The sequence below is a fragment of the Eutrigla gurnardus genome (assembly GCF_963514095.1).
Source record: "Eutrigla gurnardus genome assembly, chromosome: 10".
NCBI lineage: Eukaryota > Metazoa > Chordata > Actinopteri > Perciformes > Triglidae > Eutrigla > Eutrigla gurnardus.
The window spans coordinates 20,257,390-20,284,227 of record NC_139924.1 but is presented as its reverse complement, the minus strand read 5'-3'; the positions used below and the strand labels follow the sequence as shown (position 1 = coordinate 20,284,227).

General features: G+C 44.4%; 3 protein-coding genes across 8 annotated transcripts; 1 reads left to right on the top strand and 2 right to left on the bottom strand.

Annotated features, from left to right (window-relative positions):
• Nucleotides 1–114: 114 nt before the first annotated feature.
• On the bottom strand, nt 115–2,496 carry LOC311020460 (T-box transcription factor TBX1-B; the record flags this gene model as incomplete). The annotated part of the gene is made up of 8 exons (XM_084020490.1): nt 115–296; nt 690–799; nt 1,124–1,191; nt 1,334–1,489; nt 1,629–1,800; nt 1,987–2,088; nt 2,183–2,357; nt 2,490–2,496. 8 exons carry the CDS (start codon nt 2,494–2,496, stop codon nt 115–117), a joined length of 972 nt encoding a protein of 323 aa, XP_083876616.1.
• cep164 (centrosomal protein 164) lies at nt 1,811–26,797 on the top strand. 6 transcript variants are annotated; one of them, XM_084018807.1, is made up of 29 exons: nt 12,031–12,178; nt 12,650–12,733; nt 13,124–13,235; nt 13,760–13,985; nt 14,200–14,364; nt 14,447–14,581; nt 14,677–14,757; nt 15,146–15,250; nt 16,469–16,717; nt 16,952–17,884; nt 18,477–18,530; nt 18,627–18,763; nt 19,164–19,673; nt 19,783–19,914; nt 20,077–20,272; nt 20,967–21,041; nt 21,143–21,265; nt 21,403–21,546; nt 21,760–21,843; nt 21,926–21,994; nt 22,399–22,658; nt 22,789–22,974; nt 23,317–23,497; nt 23,598–23,705; nt 24,178–24,280; nt 24,438–24,806; nt 24,926–24,998; nt 25,085–25,204; nt 25,680–26,797. In XM_084018807.1, the coding sequence occupies exons 2-29, from the start codon at nt 12,655–12,657 to the stop codon at nt 25,774–25,776; spliced, it is 5,106 nt and encodes a 1,701-aa protein (XP_083874933.1). In that variant the 5' UTR covers nt 12,031–12,178; nt 12,650–12,654; the 3' UTR covers nt 25,777–26,797. The 6 variants fall into 6 exon arrangements, with proteins under 6 accessions (XP_083874930.1, XP_083874933.1, XP_083874932.1 ...); XM_084018806.1 differs by having other exon boundaries at nt 16,469–16,792; XM_084018805.1 differs by having other exon boundaries at nt 16,469–16,849; nt 16,934–17,884.
• Nucleotides 3,932–6,316, bottom strand: LOC311019786 (apolipoprotein A-I-like). Its single transcript, XM_084019358.1, has 4 exons — nt 6,149–6,316; nt 5,400–5,451; nt 5,096–5,252; nt 3,932–4,967 (listed from the first exon to the last, which is right to left on the bottom strand). Exons 1-4 carry the CDS (start codon nt 6,299–6,301, stop codon nt 4,361–4,363), a joined length of 969 nt encoding a protein of 322 aa, XP_083875484.1. The 5' UTR covers nt 6,302–6,316; the 3' UTR covers nt 3,932–4,360.
• Nucleotides 26,798–26,838: the final 41 nt, after the last annotated feature.

Below are 26,838 nucleotides of genomic sequence, written 5' to 3'. Positions count from 1 at the left end.
GGATAATAATTTCGTGAGGCAGATCACACATGATGTGCATGTATTGTAAGACGCACAATGATCTTGAATGGGTGAAATTAAAATTCAAAGTTCAGTCAGTTTGCTTGTCTTTTCCTATGACAGGCTCTCTTGAGATGATCCTGGACAGTCCCAGTAGGAAGGAATAGGGAGGAAGGAGGAAGCAGGTGCCAATACACTGTCCCCATCCTTCCTCTCCATGGTGAGTCCCACGGAGTCTTTACAATGGTCAAAGAGTCCACACTGCTCCACCAACAACGGGGCTGGGTCCTCCTGCCCTATGGATGCAGGAGAATACAGTCGCACAGTTACTTATCGCACCAATGTTTTGATATCCTCTATCTTTCCCCAGTTGCTGTTGCAAACCATCAGATTCTGCTTATCCACCCCTCGTAACACTGGTGTATATATATGATCATATTTCCTTTCACCCCACCTCTTGTAGGAAACGTAGAATTAGCAAACAGATCCAACAAGTGCAGAAGGATCCCATTGTGAAAGCCAATTAAAAACGTCAAAGCACCATTATCAAGCATTGCCTTCAAATTGTCAATGAAAACTGCTAGTATAGTTTATTGTCTATTAAAAAGATAAAAATCCAGACTCAAACACTAAATAAGATTAACTACGTTGAGTCGTTGCACCCAACACGGTAACACAGAGATACTCACTGGTTGAAGTATTTGAGCCCCAGCATCTCTGCTCTCCAGGTTTGATGGAGAGGGGCTCAGCTCTGCCCTCTGGTGGACACCACACTGCCAGGGGGCCTGGATAACCCACTCTACACGCACACACACAGATAATATACAGTCACACACGCTAAGTAGACAGTATGCAAAGGTATAGCATAAATCACCATAATCATGTCTCATGTCTCTCACATTTTTTACCATTTATGGCCAGTAACATGTCATGTGTGAACTTCCTTTGAAAACAAAGGTCAAAGATTAGCTATCACAGAGACTGCTACCTTATCACTATGTACAAGGTGATAAGGTTGACAAAGATGCACTATGATCTAGTCAACTGGCTTTTCTAGGGTAAGTGTTTCACATGTGTTTCTTAATCAGACAACATGCATTCAGATCCGACTGCAGACACTCACTTGTCCTGGGGGTCCGTAGTCCTGAAACCTTTAGCAAACGGGTTGCTGGCAATTTTTAGCTGGGTGATCTGACAGAGAGAGTGAGAGGGATGGTAAAATAATAAATCCGATAAAAATGGAGTAATAGCTCCCGAAAAGAATACTAGATTTATCAATTAAAGCATAATGCCAAAACCTATACACCCAATTCTATAATCCTGGGATTCCTACCCGGTGGTTCTGATAGGCAGTGACAGCCATGAAGCGTGTCTCGGGGAAGGAAAAAGAGCAGAAGTTCCTGTATGCATTTAAGTGACTGTTGGGAGCCGGGTCCACGTAGACCACATGGAAGCGCGGTTGATAGCGATGCATGGAGTTCAGTATCATCTGGCGAGGAGGAAGGTGGAGAACACAGCAAGCAAGTCAGAAGAGATGCATTTATTGCGTGACGGAATGGAAATAAAAACAATGCACTTTGCTCAAAAAGCCCATAGGAGCATTTTGAAGTCACAAGACATTGACTGACATGTCCGTTGTCATCCAGCAGGTTGTTGGTGAGCTTGAGAGTGTCGAAGGATACGGTCTGCTTCATCCACTGGGCTCCACAGGCGGGCGAGTCCGGGTGGAAATGCATCCTGCTCGGCGCGACGACGTCCGCTCGCCCTGCCACCAACCATGACGAGCTGTGGAATGCATATCTGATACACACGCGACATTTGTGAAACAGGACTGGTAAGGTGGATCAAGTTTGCAGAGTAGCAACGGTTATAAGTGGGCAACGATGGTCTTGAATGAGGTGATGGCAATACGAAGATCATAAATAGGCTAAAAAACGATCTTGGTTACACACTTAGCACTGGGCATGCTCTGTATGTGTGTCTGACCTGTATCTTTTATCGTCAACAATGATGAAGTCCATGAGCAGGACATATTCAGCAGTAGGATCCATCCCAGAGATTTGTACCTGGAATGTGGGAAACATCCTCCTGCAGTTTATGAACATGTAAATAAATACAACATAGTAAGAGACATTGGAGAAGATAAGATAACCAGGAATATCAATATAAGTGTTATCGTAACCTTCCGGCTTTGGTAACAATCATCTCTGTGCCCAGCTGGTCAAACTGCTGCCAAAGAGCATGCATCTCCAGCTGAACTCTGACCCCACTGACTTGGGGGGTCTTGCCGCTCGACAGTGACCCCCCGTCTGCACAGCAGGGCAGAGATAGCTCACAGCTCTGAGACAGATGAGGACCTATAATGAGAGAGAAAATGCCCGGTGAACTTCTGCTCACATTGGAATGGATTACAGGACTTTCCTCATCACATTAATGTGTATTTTCCTCCATTGAGCCTCGATCATTTTGATCATGAAACAAACACTTACCATCCATTATCTGGTGGTTGCCAAATATTTGCCCCTGCCTTCGATATATCTGTTCACTGCAGTCCGTTCTTCCACTTCTGACCGTAAGCAGCAACTCCTGTCATTACATCAAGACCAGCCGAGAACCAGACCCACAACTTTGCTATGCAGGGCCAAACTCAAGTCAAAAACCTTCGTCCAGTGCCGGAGCGCTGTGGTAGATATACATCCAAGTGTTAGGACGGGCTGTTTGTGTCCAGGAAGAAGCGGGGTTTTATAAACCAGGAAACTCTCACTGGGGACCTCATGCCTGCCTCATCCATTACAATACTCATAGTGCCACTGACATGCACTAATCACAGCTGCACGCTACATGAATGCGGCCCAAAGAATTGTGACTACACTACACACACACACACACACACACACACACACACAGTAACATTTTTAGGGCATCTAGAAATCCCGTTGTTCATATGGCCTTAAGCCTTAAGCACCCTAATAAAAACCTAATCAGCCCAGTGTTACTGAGTGTGGATAGATGAAGACAGCAGCGAGCTGCTTTTATTATTCATAGCCCATTTTCTTGGAGAAGAGTTTCAACACCTTACTAATTAGAGAGTTGGTTATTCCCTAAAACTAGTGGACATTAATGGTAACAGAATGTACATAAACTGCAACATCAGTGATGCGGTGATAGAGTCCACAACCTCTTTCCATTGTTGTCTTTGCTGTCTATGTTGTCAATGTTGAAGGGGTCTTTGACTCACTGTGTGTGCCGTGTACACACATCTTGATTCATCAAAGTTGATTAGCGATGCTAGTGGAAGTGTTTAGTGGTGTGGTTGTGGTTATTGTGTGTGTGTGTGTGTGTGTGTGTGTGTGTGTGTGTGTGTGTGTGTGTGTGTGTGTGTGCGTGTGTGGACTCATGTGGCTCTCTGATGGGACTGCGTTGAAGGGTTCCAGCCTGAGGGATCCAAAGCAAAAAAGTGGGCTTCCTCCTAATAAAGCACAACACCTCTTGTCAATAGGCCAATTCACACCCCTGATCAGCTCATTAATCACACCTTTCAGGACCACAGGCAGAAATATCTCATATGTTATTGAATGCCCGTCTTCAGTAGAACTGAATGTATTAATATTGCTCTTTTTCAATGAGCCTTGTGATCAATGATGACCTCTCAAAATGCCGTCTGCGTGTTATGACCTAGGCTCTGCGAGGTGAAAAATACTCCAACAAAGCCGAAGGTGTATATGATTCAATTCCTGAGACGGTCATTATTGTTATTAGACTGCATTATATATTTTAATAGTTTAGATAAAGTTAGCTGTATTCATGTGTTCATAATATGCAGTGAATCGCAGTGTGATGATTGTTATAAGATTGTTATAAGATTAGATATTCTGCGCCAGTACAGGCAGCTTATTTAGGGAAGGTTCAAGTTAAGAGTCAGAGAGCGAAGTTGTATAAACAGTCAGATGTTTATTGAGCTGTATTTCATCAAAGCACAGTCGTCACCAGACAAGCATCATTACACAGAGTTAGAGGCACTTGTGGTAATTCACATACAGTTCCTACGCTAAATGTAAGCAGATGGCCGTGGCAGGCGGAGGGTAAAGCATGTGTGTGCTGAGTGTGTTTGTGTCTGTGTATGTCTTCGCTTGCATGTGCTTGAGTGTGTGCGCAAGAAGCAAGGCGTTTGCATTGGAGAGAGAGAGAGAGCAAGAGTCCCGCCATCTTGTTGCAGAGGAGTGCAACAGTTAGGCACTGGCTTCATTTTGGGAGGTGGTCTGGCTGCGCATGTGAGGAAAGAAGGAATGGACAGAGAGGTGGAATGGATCTAGGACTGAAATGTAGGCACGGTTAGTTACGGGAACAGGGTAGAGAGGATTTAGTGCTCTTTGTTGACAGCTGCAGCGACGAGCTCGAAGATAGAGGTGAGTTTCGTCTTGATGTCCTCGGCCAAAGGTGCAATCTGCTCCTTCAGGGCGGTGGCATCAGCAGCGCTGAAGGTCTGCGCCTGGTCGTACGCCGCCTTCACTTGTTCCTTGTATTCCTCGACATAGGGAGACACCGTTTGCTTCAGCTGCTCCAGACGCTCACTGAGCTTGGCACGGACAGCTTCCACAATGGGGATCAGGGCGGCCTTGGTCTCCTCCACGTTGGTGGCAACGGTTTTGCTCAGTGTATCGAGAATGGGCTCCAGCTTGGTCCTCAGGGCTTCCATATCTTCCTTGTGTTTGGTAGAATACTCGGTCATGATGGGGTCAAGCTGACGGTGGTATTCTGCGATGTGTCTGTCGACGACCTCCCTCAGCGCTTCACGTTTGGGCTGGAGATCTGCTTTCAGGGCGTCAATATCAGCTGAAATGGAGGCACGGAGTTCAGAGGTGGCGTCATCGAGGGTGGTATAGACACTGTCGGTGACAGGGGCAACGGCCGTCTGCATAGTCTTGATCTGAGTGTAAATGGCTTCAATGCGCTGAGCCATGTTGACCCTAGGAGGGAACAGAGATGGGGAAGCCAAGACATTTTAGCTGATGTTACACATTATTGAGTTAATGGTAACAAATGGTTAAAAAGGTGACTAATAGGAAAGGTGAATGAAACTGTGACATGGCCATACTTGAGGTCCGCGTACTCGGTGTCAGTGAGCCCGTCCAAGGCTTTGGTTGCACTGTCCTTCATCTGCGTCAAGTACATATCCATAGCAGCCCGCATGTGGGCCAGCTGGGACGGAGTCTCTGCAGGTGCATCGGCCTGCAGGGAAGCAGCCTGAGAGCCTGAGGAGGTGGGAAGGAGAGACAAGAAGAGGAGATATTGTGGGGTTATTTCAAGAGTAAACTAGAAAATATATTGATATACTGGCTAATGGTTTAACAAAAGCTGTACGTGCAGGTTAAGTAAGAAACAGCACATTCAGTACTCACCGACAGCCAGCAGAAGGGCGAGAGCGAGAGCCACAAATTTCATGATGGTGGTCTAGTGTGGAAAAAGAGGCAACACTTAACTCATAGTATGACAGTTAAAGGAGTTTCAACAAAACATGTTTAAACCACACTAAAACGAACAAAAACAAATATTTAAATGGGGAGAAACACATTAAACCAATAAATGACTTAAAACAATGATTAGGCCAGATGAGCAGGCTTAAAAGTATACACAAGTTTAACACCCGGTTAAAGCTCCACACTCGTCCCTGAACTAATCCACATGAGTTCACACGAAACATATGGCTCCTTATTAAAATAACCTGTAATCTGGGTAGATAAGGGATGACCAAATCAGACAACTCAAATTGATTAGCTCCGGATTGGCTACACAAACACAGGGATAGAATTACCAAACTCAGAGACCATAACGATCCAGAGCCACTTAAATGTACGCAACTCTCCATCTTCTTGAAATGAATTGCTAGAATATCACCACAGCCTACACAGCATTATCCCAAAGTTTAACTAACTAAAATGTCTTGTAATTGAAGATGAACACCAACACGCCTCATTCTTACTGAGAAACTTTTTTTGGCACCAGTTCACAACTTTATCAAAGTTTACAGACTGCAGAGAGCTTGCTCTAGCAGATGGCAGAAAAAAACAGGAAAGTTCTCCAGCAGTTATTCTTCTCTGACTATTTATTCTAGCCCCGAGTCCCAGTAGGAGCCAGCGCAGATGCTTACCTGGTGGAGTTCGTGATGAGACTGAACTACTTCAGCAAGAGCAGACTTTTTATAGTGCCCAATGAGGGATGAGTCCATGCAGGCAGGAGAGGCGGGGGTGGAGGTGTGAGGGTTGTGTGTCTCCGTGGAGGTGGACCTCACCCCCCCTGCCATCTCCCTCAGCAGGGCCACTGGGTCTAGAGTTCAATGGTCACCTGCTGGGAGGATATCATACCGCACACACAGTCAGAAACTTGCTTTACATTATCTGTATCATAAATGTACTGAAGCGACAACATAACAATCCTTAAATGCGCTACATTCCTTTGGGACAACGGGCTATTTTCCTTGTGGAGAAGACGCAAAAGGCTGATATAAACAACTCGGTGTGAGTCACGAAGATGGTCAAATTAGGAAAGCAGTGTGTCTATGACAAAAAGGGGAGGAAGTGACACGTCAGTGAGTGTTTTTCATGATATCAAACAAAAAGTAGAGAGGCCTGAGGGGAAGAACTGATGAAAAGAAAGAGAATAATATTGACCTCATATATAAATAAATAAATATTTCTTTAAAAACGGCTCAAATTCCCCCACATAGTTTGAGTAAAGGTATCTCGCAGGGGCTTGTACTGGATCCTGATTTATTTTTCTACATTTCTTTGTGAGCCAAGAGAAGCAAACAGAAAACAGTGGTTTGTCGTGATCAACTCTCCATACTCTCCTCACACGTAAGCAGCAATCAATTGAGAACAGTGTATCAAGACGGACTTATCTCAGTTTAGGAAGAACAAAGTTTGTGAGTGGCGTGTGCACAATGATTAATGGGTCAAAGAGTGGTGTGTGTGCCATGCTTTTGTTTGTTGTCCTATCACCAGTGGACTTTGTCACTGTGGTTTTGTGTAATTTGAGGAATCGGAAGGATGATAGTAGAAAGTTGTCTGTGATTATACACATATATATGCAACTATGATCATAGGTACTATAATGTAGGGTCATGCCTATGCTTTTGAGATTTTTCAATATGTAAAATATTGTTCCTTTCCCGCATTAGAAAAGTAAGAAATATAGAAATAGAAATAATTCTGCACATCTATGTGCTGATCGATGTACACCCAAGGAAATGTTGCAGAGTGAAGGCCAGACTAACAGTGCAGGGTTATTAGGTGCAAGGTTAATTATTGTCATCAGTGGTCAGTGGAAATCAACTGTAACAGAGAGACTGGCCTGTGTTTCTTGCATAATATACAGTACGGTAGTTACAGTGGCCTATATAATCAATGAGCTTTTCTCTGAATACCATCATTCTCAAAATCTTGTAAAGTCAATACTGGCTCTGGGCGATTGCGACACATCCAGTTCAAACACTTACCGGGTAACATAGGATTTAGTTGCAGTTGTCCATATAAAAACTATAGCAACAACTCAACTAAATGGTCATTTGTGAGGATGTAGCTGGAAAATTGAAATGGAGTAGATCACACATGGTGCTCCATTCTGTGTGCCGCCATAATTGACTTTAACTACGGAATTGGGTGGAAAATATTGAGGAAGAAATAGAAACCATTAATGCGGTTGATGTGCCTGTAATTTTCAGTGCGTACCAACAGCTGAGTCAACTTCTCTCAGTCTCATTAATTTACTGATTTTATTGCAGGTCTGTTTTGTTGGATTTCATGACATTCGTTGAGTTTTTTTTCTTCACAAACATAAAATAAATAAAGTATACATTTAGTATAGAGTGAATTTAGCATCATCTGAAACACATAAAACCACAAATAAATGCCAGTTTCCCTTTTGTGAAGGTTTCAGTGTGTGTCTGTAACAATTCCTCTTCTGTCCAAAATTACATTTGGCCCATTAACATTTGTTATTCATCATTTGACACTGTGGTGTTTATCTGGATTCTCAACGCCTGACTACTAACTTTTATGGAGAACTTCACAAGGCCACGGAGAAGAAAGGGTGATGGAGCTGTCACCTACGCGAGCCACATTTATGTCTTCACGCAGACGTCGTCAACTCTAGCCATTTGTCTGCCGCTGATTAGCAAAACGCAGCAGAGAATTACCAACATACCAACATAAGCTTTCATAGTTGACATCCAATAATTGGTATGCCTGAATATCAGGTTTAAGGGTGCTTTATCTAGCCAGGAAAAACAGAACAGACAAGCAATGACAATCGTGGATTTGAACTAAACAAGCAACTTGAGGATGCTATACCTCTGGGAAAAAAGTTCAGGCATTTTTCTCAATTTTACTGACTTTTTTTCAGACTAAATAAGCAACAAGCAAATATGCAAGAACAATAAATGAACAGATCAAGACACATGGAGTTCAAAGCTGCTTGTCAGACTGATGACTCTTATCTGGGACAGTCAACCTTTGAGACTGCTTGCATTGCACCTCGTTGATTCAGCATCCACACGGAGTCATCTTTCGAGATTACTGCCGTCGTAATTGTTATCAACACAAACTCAGAACACTTAGCTGGCAGGACAACTGCTAAGGTTGCATGTTTCCTGATACTGAAGGCAACCGAACATTCATCATTACGACGAGTGACAAGAAAGTTTAAAAACATCATCACAGGGAAAGATCTGGAACATTTTATCTAAGCCTGGGATTTATTGATGCTCTGCTAAGAAAAGGAACATCTTTGTTGATGATCAACAACCAGTTTTACAGTGACCATCAAACAGCTTATACCCCAGATGTGGGGTAATTGCATGGAGCTGATAAATATTTAATCAGCAAATCCACCATTTGATCAGGCCCTGGCTGAGGTTCAAAGGTCGTGTCATTGTTCCAGCTGCCTCCATGATGGAGCACTGTTCTCAAACCAGCAGGGGAGGTTATCTCAGCTGTAAGCAACAGTGTGGAGCTCTCTCACTCTCTCTCTCTCTCATTTTATTCAACACACACACACACACATCACTTCATACCGCTATTACCAGCTCCACTTAACTGTAGCGATTGTGGTTTTGCAATGTCACATCTGTTGAGGTCGCTTCTGCTTTAATACAGATTTTTGGACCAAAGCCCTGGTCGCGGAGTGTCACTGTAGGTTGCTCGCCCTGTGGGTTGTACAGCTTGACAAGCAACAAAATCCACCCTGAACTCAGATAACCTAAATCATTAGAGGAGCAAAAATGAAGCTGACGTGCAGTCGCCAATGAATGTTGTATAGTCGCGAAATAAGCCACAAACTCCCACAAGTACTGACGAGCGTTTCGCGCAATTAGAGAACAACGAGGACACACTTGGGCAACTTCTCCGCCAGACCCAAATGTGCAGTGAGCTGCTGCCCTGACCGGTGATAGGGAACACTATCTTCTCTCTTTATGGTCCCCTGTAGCCATTTGCTGCTCTTGTTCCAAAGATAATGCAGTGTAATTAAAGTGCACAGTAACGTGTCAGGGCACGTCAACGTAACAGGAACATGTGCGCTCCACCTCTGAATGCTGACGCAACAGCAAATGAGTCTTTAAATTATTAAAAAAAAAAGATTATTTGAAAGAGTTTAAAAAACTTCACTACTACGTTATTTCATTCTCAGATCAAATATGTACTTTTTTACTTCACTTCCATCTGATGGCAGTACAGGCTAAAAGTATGCAGATTAATATTTACGTGTAAAAGATGCCGATTCTCGTACATTATTAGCCTATGCATTGCAATAGTAACAAGCAATAACCTTATTTTTGGTAACTGCATAATGCTTTTTTTTAAAAACTTTAACAATTAAAATTCGGAGTGCATTAGTTTGACGTGTGAATATTTTCAACGTGTTGGGAATTATTTACTACTTTTTTCCACCACTGGTTTTACACAAAGGGTAAACAAGACCCAACAGAAGTGAAGATGTTCAAATGTTCAGATGTTCAAATGTTCAAACACCGTGAAACTTCCCCGGCTGCTAACTTACATTCAGACTTTTTTCTGGGGAGCAACTTTTTGAAAATGACAAACCCATTCATGACAGGCCTCACCTATAAATCATGTGAGAGTGAATTTTTGGGTGAGTGACAGGTTTCCAAACCATTTTACTGTCATTTCCGCTTCATCGTATAGGCTATTTTCTCAGAACAGAAATCTGAGCATTGGATAAAACCCTGTTTAAAATAGTTTTTCCTGTTTGTTGACAGAATACTGAGCTACTGAGATGAGGATTTCTGGGTCCGCGTATATATGAGGTCAGAGTATATAAGGCCAATCAAATTTGTTGAAGAGGGCCTTTAAAGATATACAGTATATTGTAAAATTCTATACATCATACAAGATACAAGGGGAATGGTGTAAAAAATATTTTCTGAAAATTAAGGTTTATAAATTCTAATTATATTACCCTGTATGTGAATTTTGGATGCTATCTTTCCACTATTCTGAAAGGAGGTTATGAAAGCAAAATCTCCAAATTAATATTTTTGCCTGGGGTGTTTCGTCTTAAATAAAAAATATATATTTCATTATCCACTCTTTAATATTATAATCGTTTGTCCTTCCAGTGTCAGCTTTCACCTAGGAAGACTTTGATTTCTAACAAGGAAGACCTTGCGTACTAATCCCCCCTTTCCATAACTCATAGCGGCTAAGCTCCCTTTCCGTAACGCAGTTTTTCTTACCAGCAAGGGAAAAAAAGTGATAAAAGATGTTACTGAACTTTGACTCTGTGTTCAGTCAGCCTGAGACTGCTTAGTTCTCTGTACTGTACTGACTCCTTTGCAAAGGTATAATGAAAAAGAGACTTAAGACAAAGTTTGTGGTAAAACCTTTATTTTCTGATTTCCACCAGAGAAGTTCAAATTTTAACATTTAAATAAAAAAATAACTACGTGGCAACCATATTGTAGCTTATTCACAACATTCACTGCAAACTCACATTAGGACTGTGGAATATGTTGTTTGGTGCGTAGGAGTTGTGTTTCAAGGCCTGTTTGTAATGCAAAAGCTACCATTGCCCAAGATGTCGAGGCCATTCACCCTGTTACTAGAACTAAACCGCCCACACTATAGACAAATACAGGATGGGGGGAAAAGGTTTTTATTTTTTTTTATCTCAACCCATGCAAGGATTCTGGATCACTATTTGCTACATATTAACTATTATCACTATGTGTATTAGATTTGTATTACATGCTACTAGAAAGAAGCATGTCTTATAAATGAAAAACAAATAATTGAGGGAGGAACTATATGTTGAGCACCACATTAAGACAGTTAGAATAATGAATAAGTCAGAGAAGTGGACTAACCACTACTTGAAAAGTAAACCAGTCATGTTATATCAGTTCTCCCCTCATCTGCCCTCTTGTGGTTAAGAGTCCAGAGATCAAGATAGAAGTCACAGCTAAAATAGTACTACGTATTTGAAGCTTAAGTCCGACTCTGCACATACTACACCAGAAATAATTTCGAAAAACAAAACCCAGGAAATTATTTGCAAGATCCTGGAGAGGAAACTTACTTTTACATTTACTCTCTTGTCGTAAAACACCAGCCAACGGGTTGCGTGAGAAGAGTGACAACAATGTGATGTCACACCCTGGCTCAGGGATGAGACAAAGCCCCCGTCATTAGCCCCCGGCTGTGAATGAGAGGCTTTGGGGCAGAAATCACCATTTGCTGCACCACAGGGATCCTTATGCAAAGACACGTGCAAAACACATCACCTTTTCCCCTTGTAAAAAAAAAAGTCCTACGAAGCTCTGATGTTTCACAGTGATGACTTGATGAGTGTGTTTTTTACACAACAGAGTAAATGCTTCATCTTAATGTGCCCAGTGCAAGAGACATTACAACAGGTCAACTTCCAATTTGACGTGAACCGGACTAAATGGGGAGTTTACGAGGACACCTGAACGCCTCATGCGGCTCAGCCAGTCACAGCCCCGTTTAAATTGTCAACAGGAAAGCGTCCTTGGAGATGTTGTTAGGGCTGTAACTTTCGCATCTTTTTCTCCCGACTGCGTACACAATGTCTGTGTTAAACAACTGACAACTCATCAGTTTTGCCACGGAGGCTGGTGGAAAAACGTGTGATCGTTTTGAAGGTAAAACCACTTCTTAGAAGCTGCCCTCCAACTCCTTAGCTGGCTGAGCTAACGTTAAGTAGCTAGATGGCGCTCAGCTAGCTAGCAGCTGAAGTTAGCCGAGATGTTAGCTTAATGAGCTTAGCGCATTCCCCCTCCCGAGCTATCCCATGCATTCAAGTTACCGAGACGTTAATGCGGGTTTCCTGTTTATCAAACACTTACGAAAATGTACAATACGCCCTTGCGTTTTGCTCCTTTGTGAAATCATATTAAGATGTCAATGTGTTGATATTAGCTGAGCATAATAGCAAGGAAACAATCTTCAGTTGTCTCTCATAAATTAGGGCGTCTTTTGCACAGGAGAGTGACGATCCCCGGCTGTCGAGCAAGCTTGTGTAGTCGCCTGCCACTGTATTATGAATACAGCATTATGAAGACACTATATCTCCCTTCCTTGTGTCATTCATCCGGTTTTGCATTTCTCTGCAGTGACCATGAGTGCAGCAGCTCTCATAGGAGACCAGCTGATCCTTGAGGAGGACTATGATGAGAGCTACACACCCTTGGAGCAAGGTACGTGGTGGTGAGGGTAATAATCATATCCTGGGCATGGCTGCCCTTAATGATGCGATTGGCTCACCCTACAATAGCACCGGTAGTATTTACTAGCACCTCATTGGTGACAGGTGTGAAATCCCCGGCTCCATTGGTTTACACTGATATGATTATGGTTGATGATTGATCGTGAAAGCTCCTTTCTGTGTGGAAAACCTGCATTGTTGATGTAGTATTACGTACACAATGAATTTAATGAGAATTCATATATTTAACGTGAGTGTGAGTTTTTTTATCTCCTCCGAAACTCACTCCCAACTCATTGCTACTTCTAGATGCAGAATAATGTTCTGCTGTTACATCCGTCTGGTCTCATGTCATTCTCTCTCTTCCTCTTCCTCTCATCAGAGATCCAGGAGTATGCCAGAGAGATTGGCATTGATCCCGACAATGAGCCGGAGCTCATGTGGCTGGCCAGGGAGGGGATCGTTGCTCCTCTGCCTCCTGAGTGGAAGCCTTGGTAAGAAAACATCCCCGCGGTTTGGTAGAACTGGGTGTGCATTATGGAATCGTATACTCTGGGTTTCTGTTATTCTTGATTAGAGTTGAAAGCTGTCGTGAGCACTCTTGGTGATCTCTGGTGAGGCACCGAAGATACACGAAGCCCCAGCAGCAAGTTCGATTTATCAGAGTACTAGCAACCATCTCTTGCACCATCATCATGTCAGCTGTAGGGGAATTGTCTAAATAATTCCTCTTTTATTATAATACACTAACAACACGATTGCAAAATCTCTCTTATTGAATCCACTATTTAACTACTATTTATTGGTAGTTTAATCCTTCATGGCCCAACACATTTTTGAGGTATGAGGAGATGTAAAATGACAGGTAAGCGTCCAGTTTCAGGTGAAAAAACAACCTCCCGTGACATCTCTCCATTCACCTCCCCATCCACCCGTCACCTCTCCTTCCCTTTACTGGGCCTTTTTTTGGAGGTGCCGAAGTGACCCCCATCCTCTCCCCCCTCCTCCTCCCCCACAGCCAGGATGTGACAAGGGACATCTACTATTTCAACTTCTCCTCGGGTCAGTCCACCTGGGATCACCCTTGCGACGAGCACTATCGCCGCCTGGTGAGCCAGGAGCGTGAGCGCGCCAAGCTCACGGCGGCCGCAGGAGGCACAGGGGCGAAGAAGGACAAGAAGGAGAAGAAAGAAAAGAAGAAGAAGAAAGAGAAAAAGAAGAAGGAGCCACTCAAGACTCCTGGAGTAAGTCATTGTCATATTTTTTCACATTTTCTTTTTGTTTTTTTCTGTGTGAAACTGTGTTTAAACGTTTGCATTTTGTCAGACAGACCTCATAGCCATATGAACAACCTTTGTTGTTTGGAGATGTAAAAAAAAAACACACATGACACATCTAGTCATCCTAATTCAAAACACTATCTTACTTACTTCTCTCACTGTGTCTTTTTCCCCACAGGCCCTGAGTTCAGCCCTGGGTCCCCGACCATCCTTGCTGGGCAGCCTGGCGCCTCTGAGAGGTCTGGACGCTCCGGGCCCAGGCCCACTGTCTGGTTCTACCCCTGCTCTCCGCCGGTCCCTTGGCAGCTCTGGGGGACTGGAGCCCCTAAAGACATCCCTTGGGGTACAGTGATGATACGATTTAAAACAGTTTGCCAAACCATTACACCGTATAGTATCCTATATTGAATTTCTCTCGCTGTCAGGGCCCTCGGAGCAATGGCACATCTAGCGTTTTGGGTAGCAGGCAGGAGGAGAGGGTGTCTCTCACTCTGCCTGGCTTTGATGGTGATGATGATGATGAAGAAGATGATTATGATGAGAAAATCTCAGAAAACGAGGTACAGTAAGTGCAAGATGGTGAAAGCTGTCGCTTTAGCTGCCTATGGCTGTATATGTTATGCCCCCAACAAACCAGACATTGTCACTTTTTCAGCCGAGTCCTCGTGGTTCAGACCGATTATTGAAGAACCTCCATCTGGACCTGGATACCCTTGGAGGAGGTCTACAGTATGAGGTAGACAGGGTTTAAGCAGTACTGCTTCTATTCCATAAATCCTTCGCTTGATTTCAGAAGAGTAGCCTACGGTGATTTCTGGGTATGAATATGTTTTTTTCTTAATGAATAGCTTATCAGTTTTACTGTGTGTGTGCGTGTGTGTGTGTGTCTGTGTCTGTGTGTCTGTCTGTCTGTGTGTCTGTCGGTCTGTCTGTCTGTCTGTGTGTGTCTGTGTGTGTCTGTGTGTGTCTGTGTGTGTCTGTCTGTCTGTCTGTCTGTCTGTCTGTGTGTGTGTGTGTGTGTGTGTGTGTGTGTGTGTGTGTGTGTGTGTGTGTGTGTGTGTGTGTGTGTGTCTGTGTGTCTGTGTGTCTGTGTGTCTGTGTGTCTGTGTGTGTGTGCTCTCTAGGACAGTGAAGCCAGTGGTGCAGCTGCAGCTGAGGAGGGAACAGAGCCAGAGTTGCAGGACTTGGTCATATCTGGAGACCATAGCCCTGAACCACCATCCCAACAGGTAGACACACACACATATACACACACACACACATATACACACACACAGTGGTTCGCAGCTGTCTTTTTGTCTTTCTTGCTCTCTCAGCTGTTTCTGTCTACCACGTATGTAACTCCTGTGTACCATGTTCTTTGTATGGCCATATCATTTTTTAGTCATCGCTTGCACTATTCCCACAATTCCCTGAGTATATTAACAAATACGGAGATTAACATTGTGTCTTTTGTACAAGAACAAACTGAATATTTGTGGGGGAAAATAGGGTCCCAAATACCCACTGGTAAAATGCAGCCTTTGATAGGTATAAATTGTATTTTCAGTATTTGTATAAACACTTAATAATAATTAAGATAATAACATAATGTGGCCTAAGGATGCAAAGTCTATTTGTAAGTAAAATAAGTTTGGTGCCTTATTATTTCTACACATTCTCTGTGTATCACTACTAAATTGTGGGCTTGTCTTGTTTTCTTACATATCTGTGATTCTAAACCATCTGCTATTCCTTCTCTTTGCCCTGTGTGACCTCTTTAACCTTTGAACCTCTCACCTTTGCGCCGTGACCCTGGGACGTGACGTTCGTGTAGCTGCTGTGCTGCTGGGATCTGTCCTATGGGCACGGCTGCCACTGTGTCTTCCTCTTTGTCCTGCTGTCTTCCTACTGTCACTGTTACTGCTTTGCTGTCTGAAGCCATATATTAAGAGCATGCGCCATCGGCATCAAAATGATGAATACTATAATTTCCATCTGATTCATGTATATATCCCTATTTAAATAGACCAGTGCAACGGTTCTGATCACTGCCATTAGCTTCCGAAAATAGTCTAATGAACGAATCTTGCATATTACCTAGTATTGAAATTTGATAATGCATTTGCTCTTTGTTCTAAAATTACACAATGTCCAAAGGACTTAGCAGAACTAATGTGTAATGATTCAGTGCTTTCTTCTCCACTTTATGGCTCATTTGGAGGAGAAATGCTGAAATAAGGAAATCACATGCAACACCTGCAAAATACACAATCTGTCAGTTTTGCATGCAGCTGTGTCACCAACCTTCCACAGTCATTTCAGTGGGGGGGTCACAGTCTTTTTGTCGACCACCTTCCCTCACGTGCCCTCCTCCGTATTTTCTCTCCCTTTTTGTCTCTTCACGCCTTCCTCTGTGCCTCTTGTCTGCAACGGATGGACTGTTCTTCCTATTCCTCCCCACCAAGAACTCTCTGAGGGGCCGCCACCTCCTCCTCTCCTCACTGGCGGGCAGCAGAAACCATGTCAGTGAGGAGGAGGCATGCCCTGAGCACTCTGCCGAACAGGAGGTAGCAGAGGAGTTGAACGAGGTGGTGGAGGAGGAGGAGGAGGAGGATGTTCATAGAGAGAAGGGAGAGGATGAAGGAGGAGGGGAAGCAGAGGAGGGAGGGACGGAGGAGAAAGGAGAGGTAGGAAATGAGCTAGGAGATGGGGAGGTGCAGGATGAGGAAGCAGAGGAGGGAGGCACGGAGGAGAAAGGAGACATAGGAAAGGAGCTGGGAGATGGGGAGGTGCAGGATGAGGAAGCAGAGGAGGGAGGCACGGAGGAGAAAGGAGACATAGGAAAGGTGCTGGGAGATGGGGAGGTGCAGGATGAGGAAGCAGAAGAGGGAGGGATGGAGGAGAAAGGAGACATAGGAGACATAGGAAAGGAGCTGGGAGATGGGGAGGTGCAGGATGACGGAGCAGAGGAGAGAAAAAGCGAAGAAGACGGGGATGAGAAGGAGGACGAGCAGAGAGGAAGTCAAAGGTCTATTGAGAGCAAGAAAGGAGAAGAGGAAGTAGAGTGTGACGAGGTAGAGGAGGCATACTGTGGAGGCGGTGATGAAGAGATAGATGAAGGGTTGGTTGGTGGAGTGTCAGAAAACATTGAACAGAGTGAGAAGCAGGAGAGCGACGACAATAATGGCAGCGATGAGAAAAGTCGTGTTGCAAGCCAGCAGGATGAGACCATTGACAAAGAAGAGAATGTGGAGAGTGACGAAGCAGCGGAGAGCTTAACGGAGGAGAGAGAAGAGGCGAAGGGAAAGGTGCGAGTGGAAAAAGAAAAGCAGGAATTTGAGGAAGATAGTGATGAAGTTGTGGAGAAATGCTTCCAAAGTGATCATGATGGAGTAAGTGAGGAGGACAAAGAGAGCAATGGACTTGAGGGAAGCGCAGAGGACGAAGAAGGGCAGCATGAGAGCAAGGAACAGGAAGTGGAGATGAATAGTGAAAACCAGGAGGAGGAGGAGGAGGAGGAGGAGGAGGAGGAGGAGGGTGAGAATGATGAGGCTTTGGAAAGATGCTCCCTGAGCCAGAGGAAACTGGAAGAAAGTGATGAGGAGGTGTTAGAGAGATGTATACAGAGTGACGGAGGGGAAACAGAAGGGGAGGGACTGGAGGGAGATGACGAATCAGATTCCCAAAAGCCCCTAACTGCAACAGAGAGTGAGGAGGAGGAGGAGGCCGTGGAGGTTTATGAGACTGGAACGGCTCAGGTCCAACCAGCCACGCTAAGCAAGAAGATGTCGCTGAGTGACCTGAAAATGCTTGACCGAAAGAGAAAAACTCTTGCTGGAAAGATGGAGGAAGTGCAAAATAAATCCCCTCTTCACGCAGAGGTAGGGTTCGGTGTTGCCCTGAGTGTGCTTACTTCCCACCCTCCTTTCACTTGCTGACCCCCGACCCCGATCCCGCCTGATCTCTGCAGGCGGGTGCATGTAGCTCCCAGAATCCAACTCCACTGCCTTAGGGGCTCCCAGCTTGAATGTCACCGCACACTGGAACATTATTTGGTGAAAGGACAATCCATTTGAGCCCCTGAGGACTGGATTGGAAGGTTCTGAACCCTCTTCCCATTGACAGTGCAGGCTTTTTGGTACACGCACCATCCAAATAGTTCGTAGGTAGTCTATCGGCTTTTAGATTTGTCGGTTGATTTTGAGCTATTTTACCAGACGCAGGAATCTCATCTCCCGCCATCGCCTCCTCCGTTTGAGTCTGTTTGCTTCGATCACAGTTTGCTAGACGGTCTGGTTTTACAGTACGCCCGCCGGCTCGCTGGCCCTGTGTTTGTGCGCATGTACGCCCCATGCTTGACTTGCATGTTTTACACAACATGTTTCAATGTTTAGTGTCCCTTGTGCAAGTTTCCTTTGCATGCATTCATTCAGAACCGCAATCGTGTCATTTAGTGCACGTCTGTTATTGCAGGAGTCTGAGGCCAGTGAGGACAACCAGGTGGCTTCATCCTCCATAGATGTGAAGGTACCCTGATCATGCGGCGCCCACTCACTGCCATTCATCGGCTCAACTGTTGTCGATTAGTTTTGTAACGGTTCGGTTTTTTTTTGTATCCTAAAGCTGTCGGAGAAGTTTCTGGACATCAACGACCTGTCCGGCACCGTCAGTCCACTGGAGAGAGATGACAAAGAAGAAACGCAAGATGAAGAGGAGAACGATGGGGGGACAAGGACGAAGAAGGCAGAGGCTGCAAAGAGGTCTGTTTTTAATATTGTTGCTGGAAAATATTCATCATCTGTTGAAGAAGTGTGTCCTCATCAGGTCTTGAAACGTGTCTGGTGAGGACTTGAAAGTTAATTTTAGAGGCCTTTTTAATAATTGTTATTCCATCATACCAGACAAGTTAAGCACTATTTATTTTCACAACAATTTCAGCTTTGGAATGGTCAATTTAGAAAATTGCCTGGTGCCATTTCTTGGTAAAAGCCCCAACTATTACATTTATGTTCGTGAAACATGAAACTATGGTGTTAAAATCAAGGCGTGGACATTCAGGAAATGTAAACATGTAGACTTGTCCATTAATTACATAACATTTAATGTTGGGTAAATCTTTTTTAACCGTTGCATTAGTATAACACCTTTCTCCCTTTTCAGGCATTCGCAGGCTGCTGGCAAAGACGAACCTTCAGCTCCGAAAGTTGACCGACTCGTCCTCCACCAGTCCAGCCCTTCGCCCTCCCTCTCAAGCCCGTCCCATTCAGAGCAAGGTGTCGGCCTCCGTCTAAAAACCCAGAGCCTCGACACCCCTCTGGAGCTAAAAAGGCCTGAGACCTCCAGAGGTCGGCTGGCCTGCAATTCCAACACCCAACTTGAAGATGCTGAACCACACTTACAAAACCAAGAGGGCTCAGTGGAAGAAGAGCCAAACTGGAGAATCCGGAAAGACAGGGAGAAGAAAGAGATGGAGAAAGAGGAGGAGAGGAAAGGGGCAGAGAGAGGGGAAAGGAGTCTGAGAGAGAGGAAGGCTGATCGAGATGTGGAACAGGAGGGGGAACATATGATGAGGGAAAAGGAGAAGAGAATGGCTCTCCTCCAAGAGGAGCTGAGGAGAGAAGAGGAGGAGGAGGAGAGGATGCTCAAGGAGGAGAATGAGGAAAGACTAAGGTAGGCATAGAGAGTGTAACACCTTTTACTGCCTTAACACTACTACTAAAACATACCTTTTATAACAATTTCTGAATCCATAAATGCACATGTATGCGCATCTCCCCAGGGCTCTGCGGCAGCGTCTCCTGTCTAAGAAGAGAGAGGAGGAGGCCAGGCTGAATGAGGAGTCCGATAGGATTCTGGAGGAGCTCAGAAAGTCCACCAAGGAGAAGAGGGAGAGACAGCACCACAAACTCAGGTCTAACACACAAGACCAATGTGCCGACAACAAAGCCAGGCTGAATCTGCAATACAGACTTCCCCATATCAAAGTGTAGCTCACCGAGTCTTATCGCACTGCTGGTTGATGACTTGAAACAGGAAAAACGTGTAACACTGATTGTGCACGTCATGTCCTCAGGGAAGAGAGCGAGGTCCTGCTGAAGGAGTTACGCATCACTCTAGAGGACGAGCGAGTGGCGGAGCGTGATACACTGGAGGCCCAGAAGATGAAGGACACCAAACGCCTGAAGGCAGAGTTGGAAGAGGAGCTGCAGGCAGAAAAGAGGAGACTCCTGGCAGAGAGGGAGGAGAAACTGAACTCCCTGCAACATGAGGTGACTGACGGGTAGATCGGCCTGCTTCTCTCCGGCTTCATGCTCACATGAAATGACAAAGTGCACCACACAACAAAGAAACGGTCAGAAAGTTAGATAAAAGCAGACACATAGGCAATAAGCAAAACAAATGACTCATTGACCCATAGGATGTTAGTATATCAGTTTTCATAATTTGTCAAATGGAGCCTGAAGCCAATTTTGCAGCTTGTGACATGTTGCGTTACACAAGTGCTATTGACTCGCCCTCCTATCACCCTCTTCAGTCCAGTTCATGTGTAGTTTATTTACTGTAAGATGAGGGTATGCAAACAGCACAAGGATTCTTGGTTATGATGGTGCCATCAAGTGTTTTACCAACAGTTTGAATTACGAATCCATGAAAATATGCAAGCACCCATTTTGGAAGTGAAATGTTGGTGTTACTGTATAGTTGACTATTAAAAGGCACATCGTAATATATTTTTTTTATTATTATTTTTAGAGAAAGACATTATCAGGATATAAAAACTCAAAAACATGTAATCTATTATATTTATTTAAACACCAGACACAACTGGAAACAAGGACCAGAAGTTTGTGTTCCTTCCGTTTGGGTGTTACATGGTAGCAGTGGACTTGAGGGACACACATTCATGATCTGTCTACGTATGCGTGTCTGTCTCTGTGTTTGCACTGTTTTGTCTGTATAAAGGTCAAAATCTCAGAGAGGAGGAGGGAGCTCATGAGTCCGCGACCCGAACAGCAACTGGGAGAGTACCACCGAGAGGTTAGAGGATGCACACACAAGCAGATCAGCATGTGTATTTCTTTTTTTTAAATTTTCACGACTAATACAACCTGTTGTGCTGCAACTTCATCACCGTCTAGCTGGCTGGTGTTCTCCAGGAGGTGCGGGAGCAAGTGCAGCGTGATCACGAGAGGAAACTGGAGCAGCTGAGGGAGGACCACAGGAGAGAGATGAACAGCATCCGAGAGAAATACCTGGATGAGGTCATTTCACGCTTCCATGCCCTCGGCCTGTATTTTTTGATGGAACTGGTGCAATATGTTTAAATCGGAATCAGTGTCTTGGGCATCAATAAAACAATAAATACACAATGTTGTGTGTGTTTCGTTGTGTGTTTCAGGAGACTGCTCAGAGGACGCTCTTGCTTTCTACTCTGCAGGAGGACCGAGAGCATCTCCAGGCCTCGCATGCTGTCCAACTGGAGAAACTCCACTTGCAGCTCAACACACAGATACAAAAGATACAGCTGACACACTCACGCAAGGTGAGATCAGACATACGCATGCACCTTTACTTCCACGGTGCAGCCCTGAAACTCTGGTGCCATGCAACTGCCTTTGAGGATTTCCATTTAAAACACATTTCCAGCACACTGACAGAAGTCATACTTTGCCCACCTAATTGAGGGAGTGTAAAGGGAAGCCTATTCTGACATTTTAAACACTTTACTAACACTAGGTTTTATATCTTCTATTAGGAGTCAGAACTGGAGAATCTGGCAGATCAGGTGGAGCTAAGAACCAAAGAGCTGAAGAGCCAGGAGACCATGCTGCAGACCAAGGTCCCATTTTCTATCCTTTTCTTTATGTTCACCGGTACACTAACCTAAACCGCATGGACTAATGTCTTCTGTCTCTTGTCAGGCAGCTGATCTGAACAGGAGGAGGAAGAAGCTTGGGGAGGAAGAGGAGGACTTGGACCACCAGATAGAGGTGGGACATCCCCGTTGTTCTTCATGAAAACAGAGATTATGTTCACCGACCCTTCTATTAACCCTCAATTTTCTGTGTGTGTGTGTGTGTGTGTGTGTGTGTGTGTGTGTGTGTGTGTGTGTGTGTGTGTGTGTGTGTGTGTGTGTGTGTGTGTGTGTGTGTGTGTGTGTGTGTGTGTGTGTGTGTGTGTGTGTGTGTGTGTGTGTGTGTGTGTGTGTGTGTGTGTGTGTGTGTGTGTGTGTGTGTGTGTGTGTGTGTGTGTGTGTGTGTGTGTGTGTGTGTGTGTGTGTGTGTGTGTGTGTGTGTGTGTGTGTGTGTGTGTGTGTGTGTGTGTGTGTGTGTGTGTGTGTGTGTGTGTGTGTGTGTGTGTGTGTGTGTGTGTGTGTGTGTGTGTGTGTGTCCAGGCCTTACCTCGGCTGATTCAGGAGAGAAACCAGCTGATGGAGGAGCTGGAGAGGATGAGAGAGGAGAAACATCAAGCCAGAGAACTCATCCAGAGAGCGAGGCAGGAGAGGAGTGAGGCCAAGGACGAGGAGAAGAGGCTGAGAGAGGAAAGAAACAAAGCCAGGGAAGAGAGCAGGAGGGCCATGGAGGACAAGGAGCGACTGGAGAGCAAGGTGGCCCTGCTGCAGGAGAGATGCGACCGCCTCGGTTGCAGAGTCAGGTATGGTTTCCTACACAGGACATCCACGCATTCCGATTTGTGTACTTTAAATTATATAACCGAGAATTGTTTCCAGTGTTCCTGTGCACATTTGTTTGCATTTTAAATGCCATTATTTTTGCCCAATCAGTGAGCTGGAACAAGGCGAAGGAGCGAGCGCCTCCCCCATACCAGAACCTAAACGAGACAAAAAGATGGCAGAGAAAGTAGAGGTGACAGCGCCCCCCAGTGACAGGAGAGACTCATCGCTCCATGCAGATGACCTGGACGACCTGTCGCTCTCCCCTGTACCTGACAGCCACAGCAACATGGACAAGTAAGAGAGGGAGAAACCTCTGAGCAATACAATGTTATGTGTGGTTGCTGATGCAAAGGTTTAAAATGTTTCTACATACATGTGATTTAAAAAAAAAATTGTAAAAATGTTATTCTGTGAAAAAAATATCTGTTACACCGTCCACGTTACTACAACTACTAATACTATATAATACATTTTATTTATAGAGGGCTTTACAAGATATTCAAAGACAGGTCTGGTGCTTGGTCCTGTATGGTGGGGACAGGGCGTTGGTATCAGAGGAACGAAGGCTGAATACGATAATAATAATAATAATAATAATAATAATAATAATAATAATAATAACCTCTATGTGTCCAGGTTCCGACGCTACATCTCTTCACATGGCACATCCATCCACAAAACCAAACTCTTCCTGGAGAGGGAGAGCAGCCGGTTGAAGGAGAGAGAGGCAGCTTTGTGGGCGGCCCAGAGCAGCTCCTCCCAGGACCCCAACCAGGACGGAGGGGTGACCGAGGAGATGATCAAAAACCTCCAGCAGGTAGGGAGGAGCGTGAAATTGATGTGAGACGGGGGTGGGGGGGTGGATTTTGAAACGTTTGAAGTGTTACATGCCGGTCCCTTCCCCCGCGTTCTGTCAGGAGGCCAGAAATGTGGTGGAGCTGCAGCGGACGGTTCAGAGAGGGAACACTCTCCTGCGGAGGAAAGAGGAGCAACTCCAGCAGCTAGAGAGCTCTATAGCGGAGGAGGTCAGGAGAAAAACACCCACCTGTGTCTATGGTGTCACAGTACTACACTCAGTTAAAGTGACACTGCACTTTGGTGAAGAGCTTCTGTGCTTTCAATGCAAAGGACTTCATGAGGTTAAGCAGTACCGTTAGGCGTGGGTAGCTGATGGTGAAAATAACTGCTTAGAACAAATTAAAAAAATATGTATATATGTACAAATATAATGCATTTCTGCTGGTAATCTGTAATAAAGTAATTCCGGGTGAATTTCAAATGAAATTATAAAATGTGTTTGTAGTGTATTAACAAAATAACGGAGATGTTGGCGATGCGTCACCAAAGCATAATTATTTGAAACCTAATTTCTACACATAATTGAATCATTTTGTGCTCCTATTATATTTGTTAATTTTGCTATTTTTTTAAAGGATGTATCAAATAAGGTTTATCATAGTTATTATAATAGCACTTCGCGTTGTTCTCTCTGTTTAGCCGCTGTTTGGGGATCTGTCTCAGCTGGCAGGAGGGAGGAAGGTGACCTTTGATGTGACTGAATCGGACCTTAGCAGCACTGGGGACCCACAGGACGGGACAGGTAACACATGATTGTACTTCTCCCAAACTCACTGACATATTCACTGTTATTATTGCTATATTGCTGATATTTCATGAACTGTTCTCAGGTTATTATTTCAGCTACATTTTGTTATGATCCTCTCATTCTCTGCATGTCTCCCTCACTGTCTCATCAGGAAGTCATCCCACTGTCCCGGACAAAGTCCAGGAGTTAGCAGAGTCCCTGCAACAGATCTCAGGTCAGCTCAACACAGTGCTGAGTGCGGTGGGTTCACTGGCCCTGAGGCAGAGTGCCTCATCATACACAGCCTTCCCTCTGCCTCTGCCTCAGCCTCACTCCGCCTCGGCCCCAGTCATGCACCAGATGCACACCCTGGGCCCCAGCTCCTCGGCTCCACTTCCCCCTGTGAGTCTCTCAGAGCCGTCCTGGGCCTGGGCGCCCCAAGGCACCTCCGCAGCCACCCCTCTCTTCAGCACCCCCATCAGCAGTGGGCTGAAGGCCTCTGAGGACCTCATGAACACCCGATGGAGCCAGATATTCCCCAGTATGCCAACAAATGCCTCATTTTGCTTTTAACCGAGTGGTGCACCATCAATGTGACTTGTTAAAAAGTGTTTTTCACAATCGTTGTTGTTGGTCCTGAACTTTTGTACTGTTCTCCAGGAGCAGCTCTGAACCCAAACACCTCCGGCACCATGGGGAATACCTCTGCATACTCATCATACACTCCTGCTAGGTAACCTGCAATACACCATTAATCATGTTATTATTATAGATGACACACACACATCCTCACTGTGCTTTTTTTTGTGTGTGTCTAAGTGAACACAGTCATAGCATGCGCTCCATGCAGAAGTCAGTGGAGGTAGATGGTCAGAGGCTGCAGGGGCTGATTGACGGCAACAAGAGGTGGCTGGAGATGCGCAAGAAAGACACCAGCATGTATCCTTTCATCGTACATACTCAACACGCTGGCACACATACATAATATAATAATAATAATTTAAAAAAAAAGGCAAATAATCACTTGTTTGTTTTTCACAAAAAATATTTTTGGTGTTTTGGTATTCCCTGTGTTTCCCATCACATTTTAAATGTTTCCTAATGTGTGTGAGATGATGAGATGGCCATGCATGCGCAGATCAGCGACTGGTTCAGTGTGTGTGTGTTTAACTTCAGTTGAGCAATTGAGCGGATTGTTTCTAGCTGGCTAGAAAACTAGAAAGCTTTTATATGTTCCTTTTAACGATGCTTATTGATGCATTTTACTACTCGTGATTATTGCCATTCATTATCCAAAGCACACTGTTACTTACTACTTACTAGTTTCCTACATAGGACATCCATGCACAATATCACCAAGACAGTTTGATGTTGCCTATTGTTATATTCTATAGACTTTAACTCTGCCTTCCAGACCGCTGTTCACTCGCTACCGGGCTCCTTCAACCAAGAGCGGCCTGGTCCAGCTGGGCCTCGACGATAACAACCAGATCAGAGTCTATCATTACTGACGACATGACACACAGTTCAGTCCTGTCCTGTCACACTGGACTTTGGAGCATTCGTGACGGTGACAGGTCAGCATTGTGACATTTACGTCCTGTGACCTCTTTGAGTCTGTCTTTCTGGGAAAGGTCGACCTCTTCTGCCGCGGCTGAAGATTTGCCCACAGAGGACTGAAATGGCTGAGGACTCTTATTGTCCAGTGTTAGATCTGACTGAGCAACAGGGAACTTTTGCACTTCAATTTAGAGCTGGGCAATAGATTGATATAATATCAACATTGTGATATGGTACAACTGTTGTCTTTTCCTGGTTTTAAGTAAAAGACATCAGTACTTAGCTGCGTTTAAGTGGAGTGATGTGAACTGTACTAGCTGTACTACGATTTGCCTTTATTCACTTAGTCATTCTTTCCACATTACTGATCTGAAAATCTCATTGTTGTATGGTATCAAGCTCAAAGATATTATTTTTTTTATTATAATTTATTTTCTCCGTATCGCCCAGCCTACTTCAATGTGCCGTTTACAGATTATACCTCCATGACAGACTTGGGCCAAGCTGTTCTTTCTTTTTCTAATTGTTTAGTTTACTTTAAGACAAATGGTTAAAAACAAGACATTCACAGAGAAGTTATTTACTGTGCTTACTGGACTTCTTTTACTGAAAACATCCCAGACATCTTCCAACTTATCTTTGTGAACCGATTTGCTGCAATAAGGACATAACACTCCAAAGTAGTGGTTAACAGTTCATGACGGGTTACATTTGTATTTATGACACTGGTTTTGTGACTCGTGTACGTTTTTAACCAGTTGTTCTACCCTGAACAAACAAACTTGAAGCCGCTTTTATATTACAATTACTTTTCCATATTCCACAGACTGCAGTAGCAGGGAGCCATTGATTAGTGTAAACGTTAACCTGTGCACAAGCAGAGGGGGGAAATGTCTTTTGTGCATATATCTGTGTAAATTATTTCTGTATTTTTCTATAAGATATTTTAATAAAATGAATTTCATATCCATGTATTGTGTACTGACCCTGTTGTAGGCTACTATGAGTGTGTG

Excerpts from the sequence above, each read along its gene's own strand:
- LOC311019786 (XM_084019358.1), bottom strand. The coding sequence starts at position 6,301 with ATGGCAGGGGGGGTGAGGTCCACCTCCACGGAGACACACAACCCTCAC. Across the intron at positions 5,452-6,148 it reads CTCATCACGAACTCCACCAG|ACCACCATCATGAAATTTGT; the intron begins GTAAGCATCTGC and ends TTTCCACACTAG. Across the intron at positions 5,253-5,399 it reads CGCCCTTCTGCTGGCTGTCG|GCTCTCAGGCTGCTTCCCTG; the intron begins GTGAGTACTGAA and ends CCACCTCCTCAG.
- cep164 (XM_084018804.1), top strand. The coding sequence starts at position 12,655 with ATGAGTGCAGCAGCTCTCATAGGAGACCAGCTGATCCTTGAGGAGGAC. Across the intron at positions 22,659-22,788 it reads CGCCTCGGTTGCAGAGTCAG|TGAGCTGGAACAAGGCGAAG; the intron begins GTATGGTTTCCT and ends TTGCCCAATCAG. Across the intron at positions 23,706-24,177 it reads AGAGCTCTATAGCGGAGGAG|CCGCTGTTTGGGGATCTGTC; the intron begins GTCAGGAGAAAA and ends CTCTCTGTTTAG.